Raw genomic sequence first — 18,544 nt, 5'->3', positions numbered from 1 at the left:
CTGACTTGAAGTTATACTACAAAGCTAATGTAATAATATCAACATGGTACTGGAATACAAACAGATCTGAAGATCAATGGAACACATTAGAAGATACAAACACAAATACAAACACATTCAACCACCTTATCTTTGATAAATGGGGCAAGCATGTTCACTGGAAAGTAGAACAGTCTCTTTAATAAATGGTGCTGGAAAAACTGGCTCTCCATATGCCAAAAGCTCAAACTAGACTAGTGTCTATCACCATGTACTAAATTAAAATCTAAACGGATCAAAGATCTGAATATTAAAACAGTAACACTAAATGTATTGGAAAACAAATTAGGTAAATCTCTTGAAGACATAGGGGTAGTTAGAGAATTCATGAGCAGAAATCAAACTGCACGGGAAATACTTCCCAAAGTCAATAATTAGGACCCCATCTTATTAAAATTTTTCTGCATGTCAAAAGAAATTTCCATCATAGTGAAAAGAAAACCCACAAACTGGGAAAAATATCTTAGTGAACTGTCCCTCAGACAAAGGACTTCTGTCTACAACATATAAAGAATTAAAAAAAAAAAAAATCAGACCTCCGAAATTCAAATACCCAATCCAAAAATGTGAAACTATATAAATACACAGTTCTCAGATGAAGAAGTACAAATGGCCAATAAATACATGAAAAAATGTTCATCATCTCTAGTCATTAGTGAAATGCAAATTAAAACAACACTGAGATTCCATCGCACTCCAGAAAGAATTGCCAGGATCAAGAAATCTACCAACAACAAATGCTGGAGTGGCTGTAGGGAAAAACAAACTCTTGCGCACTGTTGGTGGGAGTGCAGACTGGTGCACACACTTTGGAGATCATTCTGGAGATTCCTCAAAAACCTGGGACTGGAAGTCTCGTTTGACCAAGCTATTCCACTTTCAGGCATATTCCCAGAACTGAAAACATCATAGCACAGTGATATTTGTGCACCCATATTTATAGCAGGACAATTTATAATAACCAGATCTTGGCAACAACCGGTGTCCATCACCTGAGGAATGGATAAAAAGTTATGGTATTTTTATACAATGGAGTACTAGTCAGATATAACAAATGATCACATTGAGACATTTATAAATAAGTGGATGCAATTTGAGACCATATTCATAGGCAAAATAAATCAAACTCAAATGTATAAATACCATATAATCTCTCTAGTGTAAGAAATGGTAAGAGTACATAAGAGTTTATGGTAATCATGATTCCCCACTACATTGCTTTGAATCCTTATAATGTTTGCATTCATTAGTTGGAATGGGTTTATCTTGGTTTGTTTGATTTTATTATCTGAGATAATATGAACAGCTATTTTGAAGAAAACAAGATATAATAGTCAGTGCTGATTTCATGTCATCGTGCTCTGCATTCTTACCATGCTTTTGTTCTTCTGTTTCCATTGGTTCTATCATATTCTTTCTTATTGGATTTTATTATGTGTGATAGAATAAACAAATTTTCTTTGGAAAATGAGATAGTTTAGTAGCCATTGTTCATTCTCTGTTATTTGGTTCTGAATTCCCTGTAATACTATCATGCTCTTGAATGTTTTTATACTATTTTGTTATGTTTGATACTATCATATATGAAGTTATGCTCAACTGTTTCAAAGAAAGAGAAATTATGGCAGTTGCAGTTAATTAATGGTTGTCTTGTGGTGAAATACTGTGTTGCTTACATTGTTCTGTTCTTATATGCTTTGTTATGTCCTCTTTTGTCTTAATCTCTTTAAAATAAAAAAAAAGAATTTGCCAAAAAAAAAAAATAAATAAATAAAAAGACCTGGACTTCAACTTAATTCCAGTTAGATTACTTCAGCATGGCATTGAGTGAATATGATCCACCTGGGTAAGCTGCCAGCATAAACAGTTGGAGAAGGAAAAGGAGGGAGTTAGGGCATTAAGGCATTAATGCATTGTTCCGTTGAGGCATTGAGGCATTGTGGGTTATCCTAAGGGTTGTTGTTTGAGCTCTTGATTCTCCTGGAAATGCTTTGGTTCTCACATGGAGCATTGCTTCCTGACTCTGGAGGGTAAGACATGTGCCACTTGGTCTCAAAGATAAACTCATCATGCTGGCTTCCTGCATGTACTCAACTATGCTTGTTGTTGGATGATCTCCTGGCCTCCATGTCACTGAGGATAGCTGTGGTGCTTTTCAGGACAGTCCTGATCTTTGTTCTAAGTGTGACTTTGTGGCTCCAGCATAAAACCCTCATCCTACCAGCACACCCGCTTCACTCTGCTGGCATGGACTTTCTGGCTTCCACCACTGACCTGTGGGCCTTCCCATCATGGATCTGTAAAATACACTGACATGAGTCTTTCTTGTGGGCTCTAGACCTCCAGTTGGATTCATAGGAGGTATTGTCATGAGCTCTGAGTTTTCATCTGGATTCATGTGGGACATTGCTGTGGGATTTAGGCCTTTGGCTAAATATTCTATGTCATTGGTGTTGTAGATAGATTTCCTGCACTTTCTTGTGTTAACTGCCGGAGACCATTATAAAATAATATTATAAACTCCATGTCCTGATTCTAATTGTTCTCTGTACAACCCCTGACTACAACACTGTGCAAGAGGAGGGCATATAGACAGTATGAGTGCTACACTCACCCTACAGTAGGTAAGCTACATATAAGGGAGGAAAAGAGTCTTGGTCCTTCTCTTTTTCACTCTTGTTGCTTTTGCTATCTCCCACCATCACAAACTGGTGCCCCTCTGTCATGCCACTTTGCTTTGGAGCCAGCTGATTATGGACTGATAACTTTGTAAACTGTAAGTTAAATAAAACTTTCATTCCTTAATTTTGGATGACAGATATTTTGCCCCAGCAATGAGACAAAAGTAACTAAGAAAACAAACCAAATGATCAGGCATGATGCATTCACAACAATGGTCCTATTTTTGTTACCAGTTTTAAATTTTACTCACTTTCCTTTTTCCGAGACAAAATATGCCATGTCTTCAAATTAAAGGAAGAGAAGCTTATTTTGGCTCAAGTTTTTAGAAGATTCAGTGTATAGCTGCATGAAACATTAGGGTAGAAGAGCATGACAGAGAAACCTTCTCACTCCATGTAGTGCTAAAGCAGAGAAATAAGAAAAAAAGCAAGAGATAAGAGTACATCCTCCTAGGTTATTCTCCCATTGAGGCACCTCTGTTTACACAGTTTTACCTCCTAAAAGCATTTACAGCTATGAAATTCATCAGCGTTTTCATGATCCAATTACCATCCAAAAGCCCCACTTGTGAATACATGATACTGTCATGAGACATTTTATATCAAAACATAACATGTTCTTTATTAAATTAATGATAAAATTTGGGGTTGAGAAAAGCATTTCATTGTATTCTTTCCATCATCTTATGCCAATGGAGGGTGAATACTGTGGGCATTTCTCATTTTTTCCTCTTATATAAAACAATGGCTGATGGAGCTAGAGTTTTGAATTTTCCTTCCATCATGTGGAGGTCTAGAGCAGTCCAATTCCTCATGGTAGATGAGGCTCTTATAAAACTCCCAAAAGATAGTCTCTGATTAGATATTTTCTCTTGTGAGTACACCTTGTTCTGAATAACAGAAGCTGTCATGTTTCAAAGTACTTTCTTTTTTTATCCTCTTGCTCTGATACTCACTGTGAGGACCTAGAGCTTCTAAAGATGTAATTTACAAAAATATGAAATCCTTTTATGTTTTAACCTTTGTAGTTGATCATACTGAGGGCCAAGTGATTTTACAATTACAATAGAGGCATTATTTCCCATAGAGCATTCTGCTTGCTACTTTTGATTCTGATAAGCTAACCTTCTCTGTTTGTACATATTCTCCTATTTGGAACTGAGGCAAGAGTTTGTTCCATGATGTTATTTTTCTGAAGATTTCAGAAACTGTTTTATTTTTCCATTTGTTCAAATTTTCACTTTTCTATAAGAATGCTTATTGAGATAATGAAGTTTGATCATTTTACACATATATTTCATCTTAGAGATTTGTTTAATGTTAGATTATGATCATGAGAGAATAGGCAAGTGTCAGTGGACCTAGCCAGGAAAGAAGTGAAGGAAGTGTTTCAAACAATCCTGGAATATTAACAGATTGATACTTTCCATTTGAAGAGGTGACCAATATTTTTCCAGGAAATCTGTAATTAATAACAATAATTGTTAAAATTTCTTTTCTTCCTAAGGAAGAACAGTGTGTAATAATGTAGAGGTTTTATGATATTTGTGGAATAGTGAAGTCAGGTCAATCTTGAAAATAGTTTCAATTTTCATGGAGAAACTATGTACCCAAGACATGTTTACTTTCTCAGAATGATAACAGAATGGTGGTATAGAATAGAGTCTATAAATATTTCCACCCATAAATTATCAAATGTGGCTTGGTGTTTAATAAAGAAAAAATACCCTTTCAACAAATGACATAGGAAAAACTATACATATACATGCACTCTCCAGATAAAAATTTTGATCCATAATACCTTGCAACCTAAGTCAAATCTTAATCACAATTGATCATTGTTTAATTTGAAACTTAAAGTATAATTATTCAGCAGAATGAATAATCCATTATAAAGTTATATCATGACATTGAAGTATAACCATTTTTAAGTATACTAAATCTGGTCTTTGTCCTCAAAAAGCACCATAGTGAAAATTAAGCATGGAGTTAGAGAGGATATTTTCAACTGATATATGTGGTAAAATATTTGTATTCATGGTAAGTAACTAAATTTCAAAATCTAAATAACAAGAAAATAAACAAAGAGCTATATATGTTTAATAGAACTCACCACATACATACCAACAGCAACAAACCAAAAAGTTTCTGAGATCATTATTTACTAGAAAATTATAAATAAAGACAATAATGTAATGCCACTGCATCTATAATGGAAAACTTAAAAATAATATAAATCTTAAAAGTCAAAGAAATTACATGGAGTGAAAAACAGTTTATAAAAATGAATACATACTCTAACTAACTTTAAATACAAATGAAGAAAATTGAAATTAAACTATATTGACACAGACTGTACTAACATTTGACAGAACATGGAAAGGAGGCAAGTAGGAAATATTATTAAGTGTTGTAAGCAAATATTTTTCATAGATGGATGTGTTAATTATGTTCTTAATTTTCCAGGTATGTCATATATCAATATTTTCAAATTTTGCATTTAAGCATGTTCACATTATGCATATTATAAAAGTAAAAATCATGAAAGAAAAAATCTTTTTTAAAAATATCTCTTGGCCAAAGTTGTTTTATTAATTTTTACAAAATTTAAGAAATGAGTAAATGCAGTTTTACCAATCTTTTAGAATATAGAAAATCGAAGCAATCTAGGAATTGTTTTTAGTGTTTATATGTAAACTAGTCATCAAATCTTATTCAGAGAAAAACAAAACAGGCATTTCTGTCTTATAAAAATTAATATAAAATTATTTATATATGTTTAACCTTATTTATTTATTTACTTGTTTACTTATTTATTTATTTATTTTTAAGACATGGTCTTACTATGTATCCCAGGCTGTCCTTGAACTCACTATGAGGCTTAAGCTGGCTTCCATCTCATGGAGTGCTGGGATTACAGGTGTGTCACATCATACCAGGCTATAAAATATTTTAAAATTCAAGACAAAAATGTATCAAAGACATAACAATTTATGTTCTCATTAGGTTTGTCCTCGAAGTATAGAATTTTTTAAATGGGCTTCAATTGATGAGTTTTGCTAAATTAATAGAGTATGAAAAGATTCATCACATTAAATTTCGTAGTTTCAAAACCACGAAGTACTTACAGATAAAGTTTGACATTTGTTCATCATAAAACTGTTAAGCATAAGAAGAGCGGAAGATGATTTCTTTAGATTGACAATAGTTTAAACGTTTCCCTACATGGGCTAAATGAAAAGAAATATAAATGAAAAGAATGAAATGAAGCGACAAGAAATTGAAAGGAAAAAGAAATTGAAAGCAGTCATTTTAATTTTAGGAGGTATACAAAGGTGTCTCCTATTATCACTCCTGTTTATGATTTTTCTATAAGTAGAAAAATTGGAAAGCAACAGAAACAAAAGTTAAGGGTCAAGGATATAACTCAGCGGCACAAGGGTCTGCCTGGCAGGTGCTAGGTTGTGACGTCAATCCCCCCGTACCTAACAAACAAACAAACAAACAAAAAAACCACAAACAAATAAACAAAACAAAACAACTGAACAACGACAAAAATGAGTAATAGTAAACAAAAATAAACCATATCATTGAATTAACCACATTATAATGTTGATCTTACATATAAGGCAATAACCTATAGACAAATGATGATTCATATGATAATTTAGTAAGATTTTTGGATAGAAAAGCCAATATATAAAATATGCATCTTTTTGCAAAAGCCAGAACTTCTTTGTGCAACTTTGTATTACAATATGCATTAGCAATGATAATTTATATGAAATTAGAAACTGTATCAGAAGACTTAAGGTTTACCTTTTTATTAATAGGTAAAAGATTATGAATACTAATGGTGGATGCTATTTCTAATTAACTTTATTAGCATCATTTCTGGCGCCAGATTCTGGAGAGCTTTGGGATACAAAACACACTTTTTAGATACATAAACAAATATCATTAATCTCATTCTCATTGGAACTAAAGATTTCCTACCATGTGATAGGTTTTCAGCCACATAAGTCTGCCACATCTTCATGGTGGAGGTTCAACATGGTGAGGAGACCATAAAAAGACATTAGTTTTCTTGCCAGGTGCTACAAGCTCTGAAATAGGCTTCCTGTCTTTCCTTCCTTCATGTGCCCAAGATTCTCCAATCCCCTACCTGCACACACTAACACTTAGCAATAATCCATCTCTGTTAGCTAACCAGACCCTGCCCCATAAAGGTAATCTTTATGAGCCACCCCCAACCCTTTGTCTAGTGAGAGATCTCCCTGAATCTCAGGGCCTGTGTCTCTCCTGAGGCTGTATTAAAGAACTTTGGGTTCTTTGTTTTCCTCCTCATTTTTTCCGTGCCTTTAAATTAAGTGCCAAAAATAGTCACGTAGGAAGCTGTAAAGGTGGATGTTTTGTGACTCTATAGAGTACTTAAGTTTTATTTACATAGGATTCTTATAGCAATTTAATATTTTTTATACTTTCATCTTTATGATTGTTTCTAAATCTTCTATGACTAAGAGTCTTTTCTAAGATACCAGTGTAGGAATATTTAATCAAAAACATAATAAACTTCTGCTTATTTCAAAAGGAGACATTCATATGATCCAAATTTAATTTCTTCTAGTAGTGTTACATGCTTCATATGGTTTCAGTTTTATATTAGAAAATCATAACTAAATGTCAACTCATAAGTTCTATGAAATATAAAATTGAATTATAGATAAAATAGCATTTATTTAGCTGTAAACACATTTTGATTACAGTTTAATAGAAAATGACATTCGTTAATTTTCAAGAAATTAATTATCTTATTTTAATAAGAAACATGCAAGTTTTCAAATAACTTTTTCTTCTGTTTTCGTGACCTTTTATTTGATTCATCATTATTCTTGATCTTTTTGTATTCTAAAAGTATAGACATTAGAAGTGCAAGAAAGTATATTAACAAATATACATTAATTTTGTTATTACAAAGTATATACTTTGAATTATAATGGTTTACATGTGATACTCATTAATAAAGTTTGTACTCAGGAGGTAAGCGTGCCAAACAATGGGTGACCAACTACACATGCCATCCTATTCATTACTCACTAAGTTTCCTTTTTAAAAAGACTTGTTTGTAAAACTATGTGAAGAAAAAGTTCAATCAAAAGTAATTCAGTGGGAAACAGTAATTTCTCATGAAAACCATTTCCTTTACAGCAATGAAGTCAAAGGTAGAATGACACTTGATGAAAATTTAATTTATCTTATAATTTTTGGGCATATTAACAAATTTTTTAAGAACGAAAATTTTAAATTTTCATTAAACAATTGGCACATGTGGGAGCATGTAAAGATTTAAGATATAAAGCCAGAAGTAAGAAGTGTTTTGTTTTAATTTTCTCTTTTTACTACATAATATTTATCTATACTGAGGAAAAAATTTTAGAAATTCATTTGGATTTTTTAAGTTGGTTGTCTTATATAATTTTTGAAAATTCTTATTCTGAAGAAAAATTCTATTGAAAAATAATTTGTCTTCATTAACACTTAGTATGGACAGCTATGATAGTCTTCAATGTATTTTGGATTTGATTTCAGTCCCCCAAAGTTGGAGGAGCTGGAATAGAGATATAGTTGAGCTTCTTAAACCTCCACACTGTAAATATTACTACCTGAGTGGACTATCCCTTTAAAAGTAATTATCTTACATATTGTTGCTGTTGTTATTTCTGTGCATAAATTAGAATTCACTGAAAAAAAGAAACGTTTTATTCATATGTTTTACTTTTTTATGAGATAAAAGAAATTTTCAGATTTTCCCTTTTAGCTATTCAAAATCAACAATAACGCCTACTTAAGAGGTTAGGTGATCCGGCCTGCAGATCAACCTATCCAGAACTCCTGGAGGGGTAACGGGGATTAAATAAAAGACATGGGGGAGACAAAGAGAGACGAAGACAAATCAAGATAATCTGATCAAGCCTCCAGTTTATTCAGGAAATGATAACACCTTTTATAGGCTAAGGGCGGGAGCTGGGACAGGAAGAGGTTAAACAGATGTATACAACAGGGTCACCATCACATCCGGATACATGACGTAAGCAGGAGAGGATTATGGTTAATGTAGGCAGACGCAGTGCCCATAGGAGAGAGAGAGAGACAAGGAGACAGCAATGCCTGTCACTCATCTCCATATGTCTCCTCCCTTTTTATATTATTTAATTAAGAGTATGGCAGGCCCTGTGAGGACAGCGTCTGTCTTAGGTCAAGGACCTCATTGCATGAACCCAACCAGGCCTTACCCATCATGGGCTTGCAGAACAGCAGTTGGTCCTGTGCCTGTCTTAGGTGGCCATTGGAATTAACATGCATGTCCTAGTTGCCCGTTTCTGACTGCCTGTCCATTGCTCCAGGGCAGTTATGCCGCATCTTCATATGGGCCACTCATGGGAATTCCTTCCTGGTAGGTTTGTTCATCTGCCATCTCCAGCTGGTGATAGTGTACCTGAATGGGCTTTGCCATAAATGCATCTATCTGGTTATTAATGAACATCATAATCCTCTGAAAAATACAAGAACTCACAGAAAGGAGAAGCAATAGGGCAGCTAGGGGACCCAAAAGGGGCACTAGGTAAGGGAAAATCCCCCCCCCCAAATCGAAGAGAAGGGGTTGACAGCCATTTGTTGGTGTGTCTGTATGAAGTCATTCTCCTATGTCTTGGAGCATGCCTCGCATAACACTGGAGGCAGTCTATTTGGCTGGTGTATGTTCCTCCAGACTGATAAGAGCCTCTTCTGCAGTCATGGGGTTCTGTGCATGGCTTTCAGCAGTTGTAGTCTGCTTGGCAGGGGTCGAAATTCACCATGGATGTGGTATGGCTCAAGGAGAAGGCTGACTAGGCAGCATAAGGCTCCAGGGAGATGTGTCACCTGTAAGAGAACACAGAGGATTGTACCTCAGGAAATAACATTATTCCTGGGAGTTACATGGGGTCTTTGAAGAACTGTCTACTTGTTTTACGAGGAGTTCAGGTAGCCATCTACCTTCTCTATCTTGTTGAGAGTAAACACACACTGAACCTCATCCCCAGATAAGGACTGAGTCAGGGCCATTCCACACATTGGTTAGTGGGTCTCTCCATAAAACAGACACAAACCTTGTTTGAGTTTGAGTATGCCAAAATCGAGATGCTGCGGAGCAGCCTGAAGCATCCAGGGTCAGAAAATTTAAAATAAAAACAGCATGTGAAAGGACATTTCTAGGGGACCCCCGGGTGGGGTACCATGTCTCCCTTTTTATTTTATCTATGGTGAATTTAAGGGAACGATGCACACGTTCGACAATGCCTTGTCCCTGAGGATTATAAGGTATACCTGTGGTGTGGAGGATATTAAGGCTCTTGAAAAATTGAGCAAAGGAGGTACTGGTATAGCCAGGGCCATTATCGATCTTAAGCTGTTGAGGACATCCCAGAACTGAGAAGGCTGACAGCATATGGGCGATAATGTGTCTAGCAGCTTCTCCAGTCTGGAGAGTGGCAAAAATGAAGCCACTATATGTGTCAATAATGACATGTACATATTTTAGATTGCCGAACTCATTGAAATGGGTAACGTCCATTTGCCGTAAGGCGTTAGGAATTAAACCTCTAGGGTTGATTCCTAGGTGTTGAACAGGTAAGTGGATAGCGCAAGATGGGCAATTTTTTACAATTTGTCTGGCTTGCTCACGGGTAATTTTTTAGAGGAGGCGGAGGGTGTGAGCATTGAGGTGGTGTAGCTGATGGGCTTGTTGAGCCTTAGATATCTTGGAGTCCTGAGCCATAAAAACCTGTGCTCGTACAGCAACATCAGCCAAATGATTTCCTTGGGCAAGAGGCCCAGGGAGGTGGAGTAAGCAGCAAAGGCTGCAAGAATAGCTTGTAGCTCTGCTAATTGGGCAGAGGAAGTGTCTGCCTGGAGGGTAGAAACATTGTCTTGGGATACATAAGCAGCCCTTCCGGAGGATGAGCCATCAGTGAATAACACCAGGGCACCTGGAAGGGGTTGTGAAGATGTGACCTTAGGGAATATAAATGGGTGACGATTAGCGAAGTCAACTAGCTTATTTGGAGCGTAATGATTGTCAATAGTCCCTGAAAAGGAAGCTAAGGCAATAGGCCACACTTCCGTAGTCTGAAGTAGCCAATCTATTTGGTCTTTTGTAAAAGGTTGAATGATAATGTCCGGTTCTTTGCCAAAGTAACATTTTCCTTGCTTTCTACCCTGAATTATTAGGTCTGAGACAGCTTGGAAATAAGGCAGGAGTGTTCTTTTTGGGGAGACTGATAAATGGACCCACATGAGGGGAGCCTGTTGCCAGAATACTGCTGTGAGGCAAAGCTTTGTATTAAAAATGAGAAACTGTAAAGGCTCATTGTAGTCCATAAAGGAAACAGTTTGTTGAGCAATAGCCTCTTCTACTTTACTGAGCATTCTCCTGGCATCAGGTATTAGCTCTCGGGGGGGGGGGTGGATCTATGTCTCCCCGAAGCAGCGCATAAAGGGGCTGTAAATCATGTTTAGTTAGTTTTAAAAATGATATGAGCCAATTAATGTCTCCCAATAGTTTTTGGAAGTCATGAAGTGTTCTGAGGCTATCAAGCCTCAGTTGGGGCCTTGGAGAGAGTATTTGAGTGCCATGTAATTGAAAACCCAAGTATGTATATGGATCAGTAACCTGTACTTTATCAGGGGCTATTTGAAGTCCAGCCTCTTGTAAGGCAACCTGTAAGTCCTGGTAGCACCTTAGGGTTTGGTTTTGGTCATCTCCTGCCAAGAGGATATCGTTCATATAATGAATAATATAGATATGTGGCCAGTGATCTCTGACTGGCTGTATTGCAGTGGCTACAAAGGACTGGCATAGTGTGGGGGAATTAGCCATTTCTTGCAGCAAAACTCACCATTGAAATCTCTGCATAGGGGCTTTAAAATTAATTGATGGGAGACTGAAGGCAAAACGCTTTTGGTCCTTTGGATGTAAAGGAATAGAGAAAAAGCAATCTTTAAGATCTATGACAATTTTAAAAAATCCCAGGGGAATGGCACTGGGTGAGGCGAGGCCTTGCTGTAGGGGCCCCATTAAGACCATTGTCTTATTTATCACCCTAAGGTCTTGTAGCAGCCTCCATTTGCCTGACCTTTTCCGGATAACAAAGATAGGTATGTTCCAAGGGGAATTACTAGGGACAATGTGGCCTGCATCTAACTGGTCCTGCACCAGCTGCTGTGCGGCTGCAAGCTTTTCAGAGGTAAGGCCACTGATCGACCCATACCGGCTCTTCTGATAGCCATGTAATTTGTTTAGCATGGATCGAAGGAGTGTCAATGGCCCCTATGAAAAATGGCCTAACCCAACTTTAGCATTGTTAGGGATGGGAATGATGGGATCAGTAATGCCCATGTTATTTTTTCCTAAGCCCTGTTTTGGCAGGTAGCTCTTATTAAGCATTTGCATTGTGACAACATTATTAGGGCTTCTGATAATTAATCCCATTCGGGAGAGTAGGTCCCTACCCCATAAATTAAGAGGCAGACTCTCTATGACATAAGGTTGTAAGTGTCCCTGATTACCTTGTTGATCTCTCCAAACCAGTTGTTTGGAACTGCGTTGTGGATTTTTTGAGTGTCCAATCCCTTGGAGGTGTGTTAAGGTTGTTTCTAAAGGCCAGGCAGTAGGCCACTCCTCCTTTTTGATAATGGAAACATCTGCACCTGTATCAAAGAGGCCTGAGAAACTTTTTCCATCTAAAGATAGAGTCATGAGGGGCTTTTGTTTGGAGATACATTGGGCCCAATATACATCCAAAGCTCCAGGAAGGGAGTTCCCCCTATAGGGAGTTATGGATTTGTTAGATGTTTGAGCCAACAGCAATAGCAGCAATTGAGCAAGGTGTTGCCCTGTCCTAACTGGTATGACACTGACAAGGGGAGAAACCATGACTTTTATTTCTCCTGTGTAATCACTATCTACTATCCCAGGCAGAACTTGTAATCCTTTAAGCGTAGTGCTACTACGTCCAATAATAAGTCCAAAAGTCCTGGGGGGAGGGGGCCCATAGATTCCTGAGGGCATGATCTGAACACCCATGTCAGGGATTACTACTGTGTTGGAGGTGGAACAGAGGTCCAACCCCGCACTCCCTGGGGTTGCCCTGAAGAGGTCTGGAATGGATGGTTTTTTGCTGGGGCAAACCTTGGAGCCCCACAGGTTTGTCTGAAATTGGGGGCCTGGGGCCGGCCCCGTAACCAGTTTCCCTGCGAGGGAAGAGGGTTACCGTGAACATCTCTTTTGGATTTGCACTCATTAGCCCAGTGGTCTCCTCGCTTACATCTAGGACATAGCCCTGGTTTTTTTGTAGAGGACTGATTTTGATTTTTTTCTTTTGCAATCACGAGCCGTGTGGCCACTTTGGCCACATTTGAAACAAGCGGCATCTTTTTTTAGAATGAGAAAGGGGTTGTGTAACTATGCAATCTTGTTGTGTTGTAGCCATGGCTAGGCCTTGATAAACTGGCCCAATATCTGTACATAAGCGGATATAACCCGATAGGTGCTCTTTTTTGCGATGTGGTTGAATTGCAGCCTAACAATCTGAGGTTGCATTTTCATCAGCCAATTGTTTAACCAGGGCAGAGTTTGTTTCTCTGGAGCCGAAAAGACGCTCTGCCACCTGTAAGAGGTGATCGACAAAGTCCGAAAAGAGCTCCTCAGGCTTTTGTTTTATTTGGGTGAGAGATAAGGTAGGCTCGCCTCCTGAGGGGAGCTGCTTCCACGCTCTAATGGCTGCCATATTAATCTGGACAAAGAGGTCCGAATCGAACTACATTTGGGTCTCTTTTGTGGCAAAATCTCCTGTTCCTGTAAGCATAGCGAGGGTCCAGGGGTTTGGCCGTGCGGCGTTATGTCTGGCTATGTCCTTGCATTGATCAAAAAATTCAGATCTCCATAATAGATAATTGCCTCCAGAGAGGGTGGCTTTTGCTAAGTCTTTCCACTCATTAGGAATAATCCAACCCTGAGTCAAAGAATCTAGAACCTCAATGGTGTAGGTGCCAGTCGGGCCATATTGATAGACTGTGGCCTTTAACACTTTTAAGGCTGCCATGGTGAGAGGTGTGTGTATCCTAATAGCTTGTGGTTCAGTGCCCTCTTCAAAATCCCGTGGGGGAGTAAAGGCCTCTGTGACTGGGAAAGCCATTTTAGGCTGTCTGCCAGAGGCAGGCACCATTTTAAGCGCACTACAAGGCGTGCTGGAGGCAGGCTCCATCTCAAGGACATTATAAAACTGTAGCTCGGAGGGCCTGCAATTGAATTGAAAGATTTTGGCATTCTTTTTCTAGCTGTATCTGTTTTAAAAGATCCGTTTTTCTTTGCTCTAATTCCACTAATGTGCTAGAAGTTTGAGAGCAGATGCTGAGTGCATCATCATAGTCAGGGGACGGCCTAATAGCGGCCGGTGCTGCAACAGGGTTAGGGTGATATGTTGAGGCTTGTTGTGCTGGTTGTTCCCAGTTGACCTCCTGAGAATCAGAAAGGCCAGGGTATAAAGGCTTATATGAATCCACAATTAGCCATGGAGGCACAGGAAGTGGCGGGCTGCCATCCTGGTACCTGCTGATCATGTCAACAGGTGGAAGTGGTGGCAGATCACCATGTATGAAGACCTCTAACAGGCCATCATCCTCTGCATCTGAGAAATCAGAGGCTTCAGATTTTTCTGAGGACAGTTTTGAGGTAGATTTAACGGAGTCGCGCAGGGCAGCCTCACCTAGTGTAACTGTCTCCTCAACCTGAGGGTCTGCATGCCTCTGGGCAAGCAGCTCAGAGATTAAATTCCAATATGTAAAGGTGGTCACAGGAACCTTTTCTGGACCGAAAACTCTATAATAATCTTTTAAAGCATCTCTTACTCTATTCCACCTCTTGGTATCTATAGAACCCTCTAGGGCAAACCTTATGAATAAATTGAAAATACTACAATAATTTTTTTCCAACCCTTATCCCTCTTGTCTTTAATGCCTTTATAAGACCTCCCACGAACAATTTGTGTTTGCTCAATCCTTGACCCATGTCTGGGAAGGGAAATGGGGTCGCCATTCACTCACCGTGACTTGGGCAGGAAGTTGGGTAGTCATCTGCGCAGGTCTCGCTACTTAATTTAATGTCCTGTTGCTTTAACCTTTAATCCTTGATTCAGTTTACTCACTCCTCGGCCAAGGTCTCTGGTTCAATTTGCTTTCACTTTCAGTTTAAGCCAGCTGTCTCTCTAACGGCTCCCTCTTTAACTCCTCCATGCCAGGAGCCCCCACATCGAGCGCCACTTGATCCGGCCTGCAGATCAACCTGTCCAGAACTTCTGGAGGGGTAACGGAGATTAAATAAAATACATGGGGGAGACAAAGCGAGGCGAAGGCAAGTCAAGATAATCTGATCAAGCCTCCAGTTTATTCAGGAAATGATAACACCTTTTATAGGCTAAGGGCGGGAGCTGGGACAGGAAGAGGTTAAACAGATGAATACAACAGGGTCACCGTCACATCCAGATACGTGACATAAGCAGGAGAGGATTATGGTTAATGTAGGCAGACACAGTGCCCATAGGAGAGAAAGAGACAGGGAGACAGCAATGCCTGTCCCTCGGCTCCCTACAGTTAGGCTGAGAATTTAGTTCAGAGGCATAAGCACCTGCCTGGCAAACATGAGGTCATGAGTTGTGTCCTTGGTACCAAAAAAAAAAAAAAAAAAAAAAAAAAGAGTTTAAAGATATAATGAAATAAGGAATACAGTATTATAGTTTTACTTGTATTATTAAAACAAAATAATGTATGACATGTACAATGAATGGTCAAGTTGTATTTTCATGTTTAAAAAATCATTTTGTGTCTTGAATGTACTTATTCAAAGAATGTCATCTATCATCTACAATGTGTGGACATCATCACATTATTTATATTTTCAATTTATTAAAATGAATCTGAATATTATTTTAGAAGAATCTTACAGTAGTTCTTTTTGATCCTTACACTCACCACACACATGTTCCAATTTAGCACTCATTCAAAACTTTATGAAATTTTCAGAACTTTCTATTTATTGAGATTTTGTAATTCTTACAGTATATTCTCCAAAATTTCAAGATATTTTGTGTTCTCTCTCAAATCCAAAGTTTTGGTCCTTGAGTCATCAATATTATTGGGTTCTAACTATACATTACTTAAATGCTCTTTGACCTAAAACTCCACTCCTAATAGTATGGCTGGGCAATCACAGGACTAAATTGTTTTCTATTTTCATAGGAATTTGTGCCAATTGATGAATGTCCGAAACCTTGTTGTTTATAATTTTTTGTTATTCTAATTGTCTTCAGAGAAGCAATGACATGTACCATCTTTGTTACTGTATAAGACTGACAGTAAAGCTGTGACCACATGCCAATCACACATCACTTGTCCTTTAAATATATTTGTGCTATATTGAGGTTACTGTGGTGCTACACTTATGGGATATATGTTTTAATATATTCTATGTTCAATATTTTCCATCATTTCTTACTCAATGTATAATGTTACAGTTATTTTTTTCCCAAAGAAATTTGAGATGCCATTTCTTGTCCATATACCTTTATGTTTAAAATAAGTGTTATTTCTTTTACATATTGCTTACTAGAATTGCCCAATAAAACAGAACAGAGGAAACTATTCTGTAGGACATGAGCTTCAGTTTGCTCTGAAACTAGGTTTTTATGGCCAGTATCAGCTTCATGTAGGAATAGTGTGCCTCCCCTGCTTTCAAGTAGGAAGCATGGCTGTTTAAGGGGCCCCACCCCTCTGATGGTGGAGACAATTGTCTCAGTGGTTACATTGTGACATCCCTGGGGCAATCAGCCTTGAGATAGCCTCAGCCTCACCTAGGCCTCCAGAAAGAAGATGACATTCATGGACTGAGGAAACCTTGCTCTGGTGGATTGAGAAAAACCTGGTAACATCATTGGGTCAACAATTTGAAAACTTCAGAATCTTCTGGCTGTAATACTCCCAGAGAAATTTGTCTCACAAAGTGGCCCAGGTAATCTTTCTTTAATTTGGGGCAGTGCTGAGGATCAGCCACAAACATGTCCACTCCACTTGACCTGGAATGTCCACCAGTAGTTTTTGACAATGGTTCAGGACTCTGTAAAGTGGGACTATCTGGTTATATTGAACCCAGCCATGTCATCAATTCTGTTGTGGGCCACCCTAAATTCAGTATACCTTCAGCAAGGGCCAATCGAAAGAAATACTTTGTAGGAGAGGAAGCCCAGTACAAGTATGATGCCTTGTATTTGCACTACCCTGTCGAGCGTGGGATGGTAACAAGATGGGATGACATGGAGAAACTCTGGAAACATCTTTTTGAGTGGGAGCTGGGAGTTAAACCCAGTGATCAGCCAGTTCTGATGACTGAACCCTCCTTGAACCCAAGAGAAACCCGAGAGAAGACTGCTGAAATCATGTTTGAGAAATTTGATGTACCTGCCTTCTATCTGTGCAACCATGCAGTGGCAGCACTCTATGCTTGTGCCTCTGTCACAGGCTTGGTGTTGGACAGCGGAGATGGGGTCACGTGTACTGTCCCTGTGTTTGAAGGTTACTCCCTGCCTCACGCAGTCACCAAGCTCTATGTGGCAGGGAGGGACATCACAGAACACCTCATCAGGCTCCTCTTGGCCAGAGGATGTACTTATCCTTGCATCCTCAACAAGGCTGTAGTGGATGAAATTAAAGAGAAGCTTTGCTACGTCTCCTTGGAGCCAGAGAAAGAGCCCTACAAGAGGCGGCAGGAGGTCATGACAGAGTATACACTGCCAGATGGGAATACAATCAGCATTGGGGATCATCTGTGCCAGGTACCTGAAGTGCTTTTCTCTCCAGAACAGCTTGGCATTCAGGATCCAGGACTCTCAAAAATGATCTGCAGCAGCATCACAAAGTGTGACATGGATATCCAGAAGAGCCTTTTTGCTGATATTGTGCTGTCCGGGGGCTCGACACTTTTCCCTGGGTTGGAGGAAAGGCTCATGGAAGAGCTGGAGCAGCTAGCTTCTGGAGGAACACCAATTAAGATCACTGCTTCTCCTGATAGATGTTTCTCTGCATGGATTGGTGCATCCATCATGGCCTCTATGAGCAGTTTCAAGCAGCTGTGGGTCACCTCTGCAGAATTCAAAGAGTTTGGGAAATTTGTGGTACAGAGAAAGTGCTTCTAAATTCCATTGAATATGGTAGTTAAAGGGCATCTAGACATAAATGTTCCAGGAGTAGTAGCAGGCAATATGATCTTCCCTCACACATTGTTCTTAAGGTCAATAAATGAGCTGTCCCAGTTTCACTTCATTTTAGTTGGCTGTTCCTGAAACGTGGTACAAGTACTTGTTCCTTTTGCTGCTCAGTTCTTGTGAGTATGTACCTATAAAGTGAATTTCTGGTTTATATACCATGTACTTTAAAATTTTTATGACTGTCAACATGCTTTCCTATGATCTAACCATTTTACATTCTCATCATCATAAGTGAGATCATTTTATTCATATCCCTAGGCACAGTTATTATTTTGATTTTTTAAATAATTGACATTTTAATGTGCATAAAATGATATTTCACTGTGATTTAGATTTATTCTTCTCTGATAATTGATGTTCTGCATCATTTTTTAAGGTTCTTTGTCATTTCAGTTCTATTTGGAGCAATGTGTGATCACTGATTGGTTTATTGTTTTATTGGGTGATTTGTTCTTTAGATGTCAAGTCATT

General features: G+C 38.4%; 1 protein-coding gene across 1 annotated transcript; it reads left to right on the top strand.

The window, feature by feature from the left end:
• Positions 1–16,689: 16,689 nt before the first annotated feature.
• Positions 16,690–18,068, top strand: Actrt1 (actin related protein T1). The gene has a single exon (XM_003465598.2). The coding sequence runs from the start codon at positions 16,868–16,870 to the stop codon at positions 17,999–18,001; it is 1,134 nt and encodes a 377-aa protein (XP_003465646.1). The 5' UTR covers positions 16,690–16,867; the 3' UTR covers positions 18,002–18,068.
• Positions 18,069–18,544: the final 476 nt, after the last annotated feature.

Source organism: Cavia porcellus, unplaced genomic scaffold (assembly GCF_034190915.1).
Source record: "Cavia porcellus strain 051 isolate PalLab524CR breed Dunkin Hartley unplaced genomic scaffold, mCavPor4.1 scaffold_3, whole genome shotgun sequence".
NCBI classification, from domain to species: Eukaryota; Metazoa; Chordata; class Mammalia; order Rodentia; family Caviidae; genus Cavia; species Cavia porcellus.
The sequence above is the reverse complement of the archived record's forward strand: the minus strand, read 5'-3'. Positions and strand labels throughout refer to the sequence as shown.